Source organism: Leptosomus discolor, chromosome 1 (genome assembly GCF_034619465.1).
Source record: "Leptosomus discolor isolate bLepDis1 chromosome 1, bLepDis1.hap2, whole genome shotgun sequence".
NCBI lineage: Eukaryota > Metazoa > Chordata > Aves > Leptosomiformes > Leptosomidae > Leptosomus > Leptosomus discolor.
This window is the reverse complement of record NC_141391.1, coordinates 117,478,360-117,490,047: the sequence shown is the minus strand read 5'-3', so window position 1 is coordinate 117,490,047 and position 11,688 is coordinate 117,478,360. Positions and strand designations below refer to the sequence as shown.

Below are 11,688 nucleotides of genomic sequence, written 5' to 3'. Positions count from 1 at the left end.
CATTGTGTTCCTACCTACATTGATCATTTAATACTAGCATCTTCTTTCTGACAAACCACAAACACTTCCAAAACTTGACCTCTTCCCTTTATCGCTTTTGATTAAGAAGAGAACTATCTGCAGGAAATGCCCTACAAACCACAAAGGATTATCAGAAATATAATGATGAGTGATTCAGGGACTCTGTGGCTCTGCTTGTGTTCCTATAATCTGATCGTGGTCACTCTTCCCTTCTCCGACGGAGCTTTGCTGTAGTTTCTTCTAGTCGGCTTCTCCAAGCAGCAATAATGGCATCATCATCCATCTCTTCTTCCTCTTCTTTACGCATGCTTCGCCTGTACTGAGAGAACTGTCTAGATGCAAATCTTTCTTCACTTTGTTCCACTTTCGCCTCCTTTTTTCCATCCTCTTCAGACTTTGAAAAGCTTTGGGTGAACTTTCTCTTAGCTCCAAATTCTGACATGTCTGACCTGGCCTCCTCTTCACACGCCTCCACATGATGAGATCTAACTCGACTCTGTGTAGATGGTTCAGAGGATTCAGAGTCAAAGGATGGTTCAGGTGTTCGGCTGAAAACATGCAGCTCTGGGCTCTTTTCTCTGGAACTCATGGTCTCACTGACCCTCGACCTTGTGAACTTATACATCTTTTTGTCCTCTTTTGCAGAGGCAGAGGAAAATCTTGACATGGTTCTCAGTGAATCTCCTTTTGACTCGTAGGAAGAACAGCTGTCTAGCTGTTCTCTCTGGGATCTGGAGAATCTGTAACTGGATGTTTCAGAATCCATCTCTGTTACTTTGGATGATCTGCTATATTTCTCTCTAGCCTTCTCACTTTGATCATAATATGATGGTGGTTCTCTTTCTGCTTTCAGGCCACTGAGCCACTTGGTAATATCAGTCTCTGGCTTTGGTGCACCTGTGTTTTCAGGTTGACTGGACAGATCAAAGGCTGTATCAGTTCTGTCAAGATTTGCTTGCAAGGGGTGCCTGTGGCTGTTTATTGTACTCTCTCTGTCATCTTCTGTTTCATTTGCCTCTCCTTTGGTCATCTTCTTTTTAAATAAAGTGCTGCGTTTATTGTCTCTGATCACCTTTTCGATTTGATAATCTGACATTTTCTCTCTCATTTCCATTTGCATCTCCTTCTCCTTCCTCCTGAGTTTCTTTAGGTCAATGCCATCAGCAAAGAGGCTGTACAGTGGCTTGCTTGTCTGTGTTGTCTTCATGTTTGAACTAGTCCCTTCTGTTCTTGCACTCACTGAGGTATTACAAGACAGGACAGACTGAGACTCAGCCCTGTGCATGTCCTGCTGGCGAAGCTGAGAGGCAGCAAGAGATGAGCCACTCTGAGCACTGAGAAGAGAAACCTTATCGTCATCTACATGCCTGCCAAGATCTCCTGACATTACGCTGGTGGCCATTGCAGATGATGGACGGGACAGCATCATGATCTCATTTTGCTTTTGAGCAATGGTTTCACTGACCACGTTAGCGATCCAGTTCTGAATGCTTGCCATGGATATTGTGTCACCTGGGCCAACTGGGAGATTGGGAAGGGGTATACTTGGCATCTGAGGCTGCATTGCCCCCATGCTGCTCCTGGTCTGTGATAAAGATGAATGATTTGTCTGCATGCTCAGTGAAGAAACTGCATCCTCGGTACCGTTTGCGGAAGAGGCTGAGGGCCAGAAGGCTGACAGTGGGATACTCCCACTCATTGTACTCTCTGTCTCCCAGCTGCACATGGACTGGCTTTCTTCTAAAATTTTCTTTGAACGTTCAAGGAGCTCTACACGCCTCTGCTTCTTTTTAGCTGAAGCAGAATCCTCACTTTTGGCAAACTCCACAAATTCCTCCTTGCTTTCACTGCCCACCTTCTTCTGCAGCTTCATTTTCCAAGCCTGGTAAGCAGACAGGTTAATATCCGACAAACTCTTACCTTCTGTCCCTTCTCCGCCTGCCTGGCTGCCATCTTCTGCTGGAGATGGTGCAGAAGATGATGATGATTCTAAATCCTTCTTGTGAAAGCCAAACTGGATCCTCTTGACCTTCCACCTTTCTAGAGGAGTCAACTTGTCTTTGTTCTTTTGGCAGAAATTGTAAAAGGAGCTACTGTCTGAAAACACACTCTCCTCATCCACATCCCTCTCCTTTCTTCCTGTTTCTGGGGATTGTCTCTCCCCACAATTTTTATTCTTAGAATGATACCTCTGAGCAGCTTCCTTCTCAATCTCCAGAAGCCTCTGGTTCCACATGTCCCAAGTGCTCTCTGAAGACACAGAGCCTGTGCGGCTCCTCCTCATCCCACTAAAGCTACTGGCTTCCAGCTGTTGTTTTAGGGTTCGAATCTCAAAACTGCTCACACTCTCAACATCACTGAATTCGCCTGATGAGTAAGGTCTTCCTCCCATGCTAGAATCTCCATACTCCTTCCTGGGTGGACCCTCCATTTGGTATCTTTCATTTCTGCGCTGCCAGTCATGGATCCTCTGTTCCACATCCTCCTCAGATTGTTCCCCTTCCTGATCTAGAAGCTTTGGAGATGTTCTTCTGTGGTTAACTCCTGGTTCCTTTGTAGGTAGGCCTTGTTTCTTCCTCCATTCCTCATACAACTGTTCCTCTTCCTCCTCATTGATGAGGGTGGAGTGTTTGGAAAGCCGGCTAGTCTTTCCCACTGATGAAGAGCTCATAAAACTACCCAGCAGGCTGCTGGTGTCCTCCTCTTCTACTGTGATGGAGTGGGCTTTGGCTCCCGTGATGCTTTCTGAGTCCCCAACTCCAGACAATCGGGAAGAAGTCCCTGTATGGACAACAGGACTTTGACTAGGAGTGACTTCTTCATCTCCAGTATGATCCAACTCTCGTTCCTCCAACAATTGCTCGTTGAGCTCCCTTAGCTGTTTCAGGAAGCCATCATTGGGGTAAATGGCACGCTTCTTTCTCAGAGTCATCAGAGCCTCCAGAATGGTCATATGGTGGTAGATCATCAGGTAGGCAGCCACCAGCACAGCTGAGCGACTGATTCCCATTTCACTGCTGACAAGGATTTTGCCTACAGATATTGAATATAAAAGTAATTAGCTATTTCCGATAACATAGAGAGGTTGCTCTGATACGTAGCACAAAAGCATTCTCTGAATAGTGTTAAAAATTAGACAGGTTATATGTTTCAGTGACTGAAACCAATACTAAATATTTGTTAGCTTTATCTTAATAAAAATCTAGATACATATGAATAAATAGTACATTAGTTTCAAAAGCTGTGGGCAGACACATTTTAAAACAATCTAAATAATATTTGTATTTTCACCTATACACTTCACTTCCCCAAATAATCAAAAAGCTTATAATAGCTATTAAAAAGACAAGACAAGTGATACAGTATTCTTGACTTACTGGCTGATTTCAGGTAAGACATTTAAGCTTTCCATGCTTCAGTTTTCCCATATGTAAAAAGGGAGATATTAGCATTAGCCTCCAGGAAGGTACTGGAGGATAAGAAAATAACTTATTTTTTATAAGGTACATTACAAGACTTAAATACAATTTTATATTCATTTAATTATATTTTTGCCAGAATCGAGATCTGCTGTTTTGCAAGGTACACTCAGTTACATGTAGACTGGCTGGAGGCCATAGTCATAGTATATCTCAGAACAGGAGAACCAAGCAACTAGCAGGAGAAAGCTGATTTTGACTCTGACAAACTGATACAGCTGCTTCAAACTACTGGGACTCACTGTTCTGTAAACAGTGACTGCAAGAGCTAGAATCAAAGCTGAGGATCTGCTGTATTTCATGGCATTTACACAGAAACCACCTCTTGCAGAAAAGTAAGCTTGGCACAGAAGAACTGGTTTTTAAAGTTACTTTTATGGCAAATTAAAGAAAAGCTTGTAAATATGAAGAGAGTCTAAGTGAGGCTTTGCTGGCTTGCAAACAACTGAAACTACTGCTTCTAAATGTGTGATAAACTCCAGTTTAATCAAACTGTTTGCACTGAAACTTAATGCAGCCAGTTTCAACACCACCTTTCTGACTTCTGATGTGTTACCACAAGTATTTACCTAAAGTATCTATTCCTACTATCCCAAAATGTCTTTTACACCTTTCTTATATCAAGAGTCTCAGTTGCCTTCCCAAGTGTTTTAACAGCCAGTAAAGCCTATCTAACAGCTCACCGAAAGGGGGAGATCTCATTCCTCTGCTTTCTTTCAAGGCTCCTCTGTCTCCATGCACTCTTTCCTGTGTCGGCTCTGGTACTCACTGGGCCCTTTAACGAGCTGGTTCAGCCCACTAACCCAACGGAAAACCACTTCTTCCCTGCTGGGCTGTCATTTTTGCTGGGTTAGTGAGTTGAAAGGCCGACTGCCAGCAGCAGTAACCATCTGTACTGCTATGCCAAGGGGAGCAATGGGAGCTGTGAGGAAGAACATGGATGGGTACAGCGTCCCTCCTCATGTTGGTGGTGGTAAGCTGTTAAAATTGGCTCAACTTTTCTTGTTTACTAACAAAACTTCTCACATTTCTTACTGTCACTTCTACTAGGCGGTAACCTGTTGTATCTCAACAAAAATTAAATGCCTTGAATACATATATGAAGAATCTCAGTGGTATCACTGTGGTGTTCATTTTCATACTGAATTCTGTAAAGAATTGTCTAACTGTCCACTGAAGCTGCAACAAAATGACTAGTATGCACTGGAGGTCCACAGAACAACAGTTGCCGTGGAAATGGAGCCCAAAAAATTGTACAGTAGCTTGGGTGTAGACATCCAGGGGTTCAATGCAGCTGTTTGGATTGTTCTAGTAAGTCATCCTGTTGTTTTGTAGTAAGCATCCTGGCAAAACTGAAACTCACGGTGTACAGGAATATATATATATAGTATTATATAATATAAATATAGAAAAAAATATATTTATTTGAGCAGGCCTTCACCTCTTAGCAATAGCAGGGTACTTTCAAAGCAGCTGAGTGAGGTGGCTCACACTCAGTTTGAGTCCAAAGACAGGGGGATTGCAGGAGGGGCTGCTGGGCTGCCTCCTTTCATTAGTTTGCCCCCTCCTGTTTTGAATGAGGCATGGCAGAAATGGGCAAGAAGTGATCACCCCAACAGGATGCAGAGAACAAAGTATCTGCCTTCCACCCAATTACAAATGTAGCATTGGCTGTTTATCAGAGTAATGCTTCCACCCATTAATTCCCAAGCTTTCTGGGAAAAAAAGCTTACCCCTGTAAGTCAGCAGTGCTTCGTCAAGGAACTCTGCAGCTGGGCGGAAGTGTTTAGATATATCCATATCTGGAAAATCATCCACTTCAATGCCCAGGTATTGGATATTCAGACCATTGTAGAAACCTGGTCCTGTGTATACACCTGTCCCATGAGCTGCGTTCAAGACATGCGTGATCCCCAGTCTCTTCAAACGGCTTTTGTTCACTGCAACACTTCTTCAGAATAGAAAAAAAAAGATGTTAGGTATCAGTGCTCCTATTTCAGGTAGGAAAGAAGCTGTCTGCTACAAGGTCTACAGAGCTCCCAGTCTGTGTTACTTATCCAACACACAGCTCCACTCAGATCTTAATGTCCTTTGAGAGTTCTACAGGTATTTTTTTCCAATACTGACTGGGAAAAGAAAATGAGAAACCTGCACTCACCAGCAGACCTGCATGCTCAGTTTCCACTCCAACTTGATATTAAACTCATCCTGCCATCCTAGGTTCAGGTTGCTTACTATTTCTCAATTTTTATCACTCCATAATTGATGCTTTAGACTATATCCCCTTCTAATCTGTCTGGTCATTTGCACAGGTGTCTCAGACAGCTGAGCCATGGTACAGAAGACCTAACCATTTCCACTCGATATTTGCTACAGCATTTCTTTTTTAACTCTCTTTTACATAACAAAGACTTCAGTCCCAATTTCAGGGCCAAATTCCAATCAAAAGAGTGTGATTTAGGCTCATTTGCCTCCTCCTCTACTAAATTGTCGAAGCATCAAAATATCATAGGAAAGTTGCTGATTCTATTCCAGAAGTATTTACTTTTCAGCGCACAGAGATCTTTGTGAGCATATTCTGAAAAACACTTTGGGGCTTTCTAGGGATGAAAAGCATTAGATGTATGTAATACATGCTATGCCTTCAATGGTTTCATCTGACCCTTCACTGGGAATCTTGTGCAACTTAATGACAAAAGCTGACACTCACTTTTCTGCTATGAAGACATTAGGCCAGACTTCATCCACAGCATCCCTGGGGGTTTCCAGCCTGTCCTTCACAAGTGCCCTCTGCAAGTCCATCACACATGGCGTGTTAAACAAGCTGGTGTCATCAATCTTTTCCTTAACTCTGTTGTACAGGTCTTCCACCATCAGCTGCCGTGCAGACTCTAACATCCTGGGACACACTGAATCTACCTTGGTGTCCTTTGTCTTCAGCTCTGGAATAAACTGACATTGTAACTAAAAGCATGTAAAACCAACACAAATATATGACCTGTCATTCTTTGTTCCTGTGACAAGCCTTGTAGCTTGCTTTTTTTCACAGTCACATCACACCATCCTGTCTGGAATATGTGCACGTGCATGCTTATCTCGTAGCCTCAAGGTAGTTAGCAATAGGAAGAGCATATTGCACTGTCCTTTCAGTCCAGAGACCCACACTGGCCAAAGGCCTGGGAGTTAATGGCACACTCATTCTAGCCGCAGAAGAGCGCAGTCACTCTCTACAGCTTCCTGAGGAGGGGAAGTGCAGAGGGAGGCGCTGATCTCTTCTCCCTGGGATCCAGTGATACAAAGGGTGGGAATGGTTCAAAGCTGTGCCAAGGGAGGTTCAGACTGGACATTAGGAGGCATTTCTTTACTGAGAGGGTGGCCAAACACTGGAACAGGCTTCCTAGAGAGAGGGGTGGTTGATGCCCCGTCCCTGTCAGTATTTCAGAGGCATTTGGACAATGCCCTTAACAACATGCTTCAGCTTTTGGTCAGTCCTGAAGTGGTCAGGCAGTTGGACTAGATGGTCATTGTAGGTCCCTTCCACTGAAATATTCTATTCTATTCTATTCTAGTTTGTTGGAGCGAGCAACCACCAATTGAACTGTTTTCACCACTGCAGTACGTGATTTTGCCACAGATTCAGTTCACAACTTCAAAGGAAGTCACCACATTTTTCAGTAAATGGTTATTTATTTGTATTTTTCACCTCTGCCTCAGATGGGGGTTTTCTCATAAAGGCTTATCGTTTTAGGATCTCTGGATGAGAAAGGCAAAACAAGTGCAACTCAAGTCTCTATTACTTACATAGTTCTTTTACCCTTCCTCCTCTTACCTTCATTGATTATTTGTTTGGCAGCCACAGCAGACGACAGATGGATTGGTTCCATGAAGATGCTCTCTGTATCAGTGTCCGATATCACTGAATACCTGCCAACCAACCACACTGCCTATTAGGCAAATGCCCTCCACTGGGATCCCATCTCCAGGACTTCAGCCCTTTTCACCTATTCCAGAAGGGAGCAGCAGGGAATTGGAGCAGTGAGGATCCTTTCATAGCAGAAGGGAAGCCCCAGCTCTTCTCCCACCCCTCACCCCCACCCTGCTCTCCAGTGTGACTCTACAGGCTTCAAATATGCCTTGGTATCCAGTGTTTGCAGGATGTAGGCAGGTCCTGTGGGGAGGAGCTACAGTGAGCTGGGAGTGCAAGAGAATGGACTGGTGGAGGAGTTTTTGGGTAGAGAAGATCAGTGTCTGGTTTGAGACTGGAAGGGGGATGGATCACAAAAAAACAGTGTCACAAGTAGCTCTCGCTTAGACAGTCAGACATAAACATATTCCTAACTGGAATTTATTGAACAATTCAAAACAGATTATGCTAGAAAACTGTTGGGTTTTCTTTTTCTGTTAGCTAATTGCCCACAAGCCTCCTTTGAGTTACTGCAAGCCGAAATGCAAGCATTAAGACTGAAGCCTGTGAATCTCTCCCACGGTACTCAGTACATTGGTCACTTCATAGCATGAATCTGTGGTCAGTCTCTCCACTCACAGTGTTGTCTAACTGCAGGTCAGAAACAACTATGAAACCCACAAACATCTTTGAAGGGAGTTCTTTGACACACAGCGTGATTTACATAAGTTTTTGTTAAGCAAAAAAAGGGCCACAATCTTGAAAACAAATATATTTCCATCTGAGTCCACCTGTACAGTCCAAGCAAATCTTCTCTTCTTATTTAGAATACCTTAACAAAATATTTTACAGAGCTTTTTCCCTGATGCACACCCTCTACATTTCTTTCCAAATAGCTGGTACAGATCATTACGACAAGTTTGCTGCCATCAGAGAAGCTATCTGGCAACGCAGGCTTGCACTACTTACAAGACACTCTTTGTTTTTGTTTAATTAAAGCAGGAGAGGGAGGGTGATTAACGTGCAGTCAGGGTGCAGCAAAGTGTCTGGAGAGCTAAACTGCTTTCATTCTCCAGAATTAAAATGGAGGGCACAGCCATCGGAAACCACTTAATGGGCTTGTCTAGGTCATTTAGTTGGGTTCCAGCACTTGTCAACTGTGACTGAAAGTAATCCTTTTCTAGCTCTTCAAAGGAGTTTATGAGATGAGCAAGGGGAGTCTCAGTCTCATTTACAGGAGCTGACACAAATTTGCAGCTATGCCCTGCATTCAATTCCTTTTGCTGTAAAGGTTGCCTCCGAGCTTAATAAAAAGAAAACAGTTGGTAATAATCTGCCACCACAGACTCAACACGTTTTACCTGTAGCTGCCCCAAGCATCCATGAACCACACAGGTGCAGAACTGCCCTAATCCTGGATGCTTCAAGGGCCTCGTTCTGTTTGGGAAGGACCTTGCCATTTTCATCATTGCTTTTGGTGCTGACAGCAAGAAAAGCAGGAGAAAGGGGGGGGGGGGGGGAAAGGGGAAGGGAAGGGAAGGGAAGGGAAGGGAAGGGAAGGGAAGGGAAAGGAAGGGAAGGGAAGGGAAGGGAAGGGAAGGGAAGGGAAGGGAAGGGAAGGGAAGGGAAGGGAAGGGAAGGGAAGGGAAGGGAAGGGAAGGGAAGGGAAGGGAAGGGAAGGGAAGGGAAGGGAAGGGAAGGGAAGGGAAGGGAAGGGAAGGGAAGGGAAGGGAAGGGAAGGGAAGGGAAGGGAAGGGAAGGGAAGGGAAGGGAAGGGAAGGGAAGGGAAGGGAAGGGAAGGGAAGGGAAGGGAAGGGAAGGGAAGGGAAGGGAAGGGAAGGGAAGGGAAGGGAAGGGACTGGAGAGGTGCTGCTGTTCATTTTGAGTGACTGATGAGCAGTAGGAGAGCGATTTACCAGACTCAATACATAATTTTACTTTATGTCAGCTCAGTGAACTTCCTAAATAATTTAAAAATGCATGTAGTTAAATGAAATAAGCACTCTGTCTTCATTTTTTCTGCAGTGCCCCACAGTTAATGGGAAACATTTTATAATCTCCTACTTGTTGAGGACCACTAGGGGAGGTTCTTTTCAAACTCAATCTGTACTCCCTGCCTTCAGCTAAAGCATCTCAAAGTGTACAGAAAGGCCAACAGAGCATTTTACTTTAGGAAAGAAGTACAAAGGTATGTATTTTTCCTTGTATTTAGGAGAAAACATACCTAATCATGCTTGTTTTGCTTGAGGTAACTCAATTTCCGCTTGCACTGTGACAGCCTCCTGTTCAGTGCCTGAAGCCTGCAGCTAAAGATGGCACTGAACCAAACCCAAATCCAAAGACCCTCGGTCTTTCTGGGGCTGGGAAAGGCTAATATCAACAAACAAAATCCACAGGTCCTTATAATGGACAGAAAGAGGGGACTGAATTTGGGAAGAGTTGAAATCCAAATCAGAAGTTTCAGCGTAGGGGTGGATGTGAGAGGATGAGACAGGGAAGAGCAACAATGCCATCCCATAGTAGTGCCCTCTGCAATTTACCCCCGTCATGTGCGCATACACTCTCAGCAGGATGGATGAATTAGCACAGGAGTCTGTCCCTACAACCTCTCTCCCTGCTGGCACGCTAAACCCCACCTCAGAGAGGGAAGGGAAACCCTGGGATCCATGCTTGATCCAACTGCCTGTGCGGAGAGGAAGCAGTGGAAGAGGAGGGAAGGCAAGCTCATCTACCACATGCTACCAGGAGGCCATGGCAGCGCCTGAGCATACTCACCGGCTGGGTGAGGGGCTGCGGAGATAGTGGGCCTGCACGGCTGTCACGTCCGGTCCCTTGTCCTCCTCACCGGGCACCACCTGCTCACTGTCCGAATCTCTGCCGCTGGCCATGGCAGCTGCGAGAGGATCCGCTACAAGGGGAGCAGGACAGGAAGGTGGGCCATTAAAGAGGTCCGCATGGGAGGGAGGCCATGCCCCTGCCCGTGGCAGGGGGGGTACGGCAGAAGGGGCTCCCACATCTCACTCCCACAACCCTGCAAGCAGCCCTTGCCGTAAGCCAGCCGCACTGGCTCCTCTACCAGGGTGCCTGCCATTCCCAAGGCCTCGTGCAGCTCCCTGGCTGCTGCCCAGCAAGTGCTGATGCCTTTCTTGCCTGTGAGTAAGCCTGCAGGAAGGCCAGGAAGGAAGGGGTGGTGGGGCAGAAACTCTATCCCCCCCTGGCCGGCTCAGCCCGTGCATGGTGGCTGGAAGGAGCTGTACACAGCCAGAGCCGGACTGGAAGGAGCGTCGGGGGCAAGAAACATGAGACCTCGCCTCCCCAAAATGAAACACTCCTAAAGCTCAAGGCCAAAGGCGCTTTAAGCCTCAGGACTTCGTCCTTGTAATCCTTTGTGGGGAGGCTGCCATGCCCGCCCTGGGCATTGGAGAGGGCGGGGGCCATAGCTCGGTTAGGAGCGTGAAAACGCAGCAGCCAACGCTTCCCTGGGTCCAGCCAGAGCGACACCTGCCTCACTGTCCACGACAGCCGGCAGCAGCTCTGAAGGGCCCCAGCAGCCAACCTCAGGCTGGGGGACTGCAGCCACATGCCACCAACAGGGCTGAGGAGCGGCTGCCACTCACAGGGCAGCAAGCAGGGAGGCAAGGGAGCAAGGAAAGGGCACTTACCCCCTGTACCTGGATGATTCCACTGGGGGTCCCTGCCAGAGGCACCGCGAAGGAGTCCAGTGAACAGGGCAGGAAACCTGGCAGAGAACAGTACTGGGGGGAGAGAAATCAGCTTCAGCTGCCCCCTCTCGCTCTCTCTGCGGCTTCTTCATCAAGGGGCAGGACAACTGTCGGCACCAAACCTTTATCAGCTTTCTAAATATAGTGTTGTCCTGACGCTGGCTGCTGGATTGCAGAGGGAAAGAATTCAGTGCCTCATAGACGGCAGCTGGTCAAGCACTTAACTCCTTCTCTGCTGTGGGCTGGATCTTCCAACATTTCCCAGTTGCAGAAGGAGTCCAGAGAAGAGCCCAGAGCCAGTGAGGCTGGACCTCTGCCTGCAGGGAGCATTCAAGCACTTGAAATGCTGGTATGACCTCTGATGTCCTTGGGAAATGCCGGATGAGACACTCCAAGCCTACTAGAAGTAAGCTACCTGTCAGCTACCTTGACTTCTTTGGAAAGGTCTTTGATATGGTCCCCCACAACATTCTTACCTCTAAATGGGAGAGAGATGGATTTGATGGATGGACTATTCGATGGAAAAGGAATTGACTGGATGGCTGCATCCAGTTACAGTCAA

The 11,688-nt window shown here is 46.2% G+C and overlaps 1 protein-coding gene across 1 annotated transcript; it reads right to left on the bottom strand.

Moving 5' to 3' along the window:
• Positions 1-220: 220 nt before the first annotated feature.
• STYXL2 (serine/threonine/tyrosine interacting like 2) lies at positions 221-10,292 on the bottom strand. Its single transcript, XM_009947286.2, has 5 exons — positions 10,180-10,292; positions 7,330-7,424; positions 6,211-6,442; positions 5,234-5,451; positions 221-3,054 (listed from the first exon to the last, which is right to left on the bottom strand). The coding sequence occupies exons 1-5, from the start codon at positions 10,290-10,292 to the stop codon at positions 221-223; spliced, it is 3,492 nt and encodes a 1,163-aa protein (XP_009945588.2).
• Between the last annotated feature and the right edge of the window lie 1,396 nt (positions 10,293-11,688).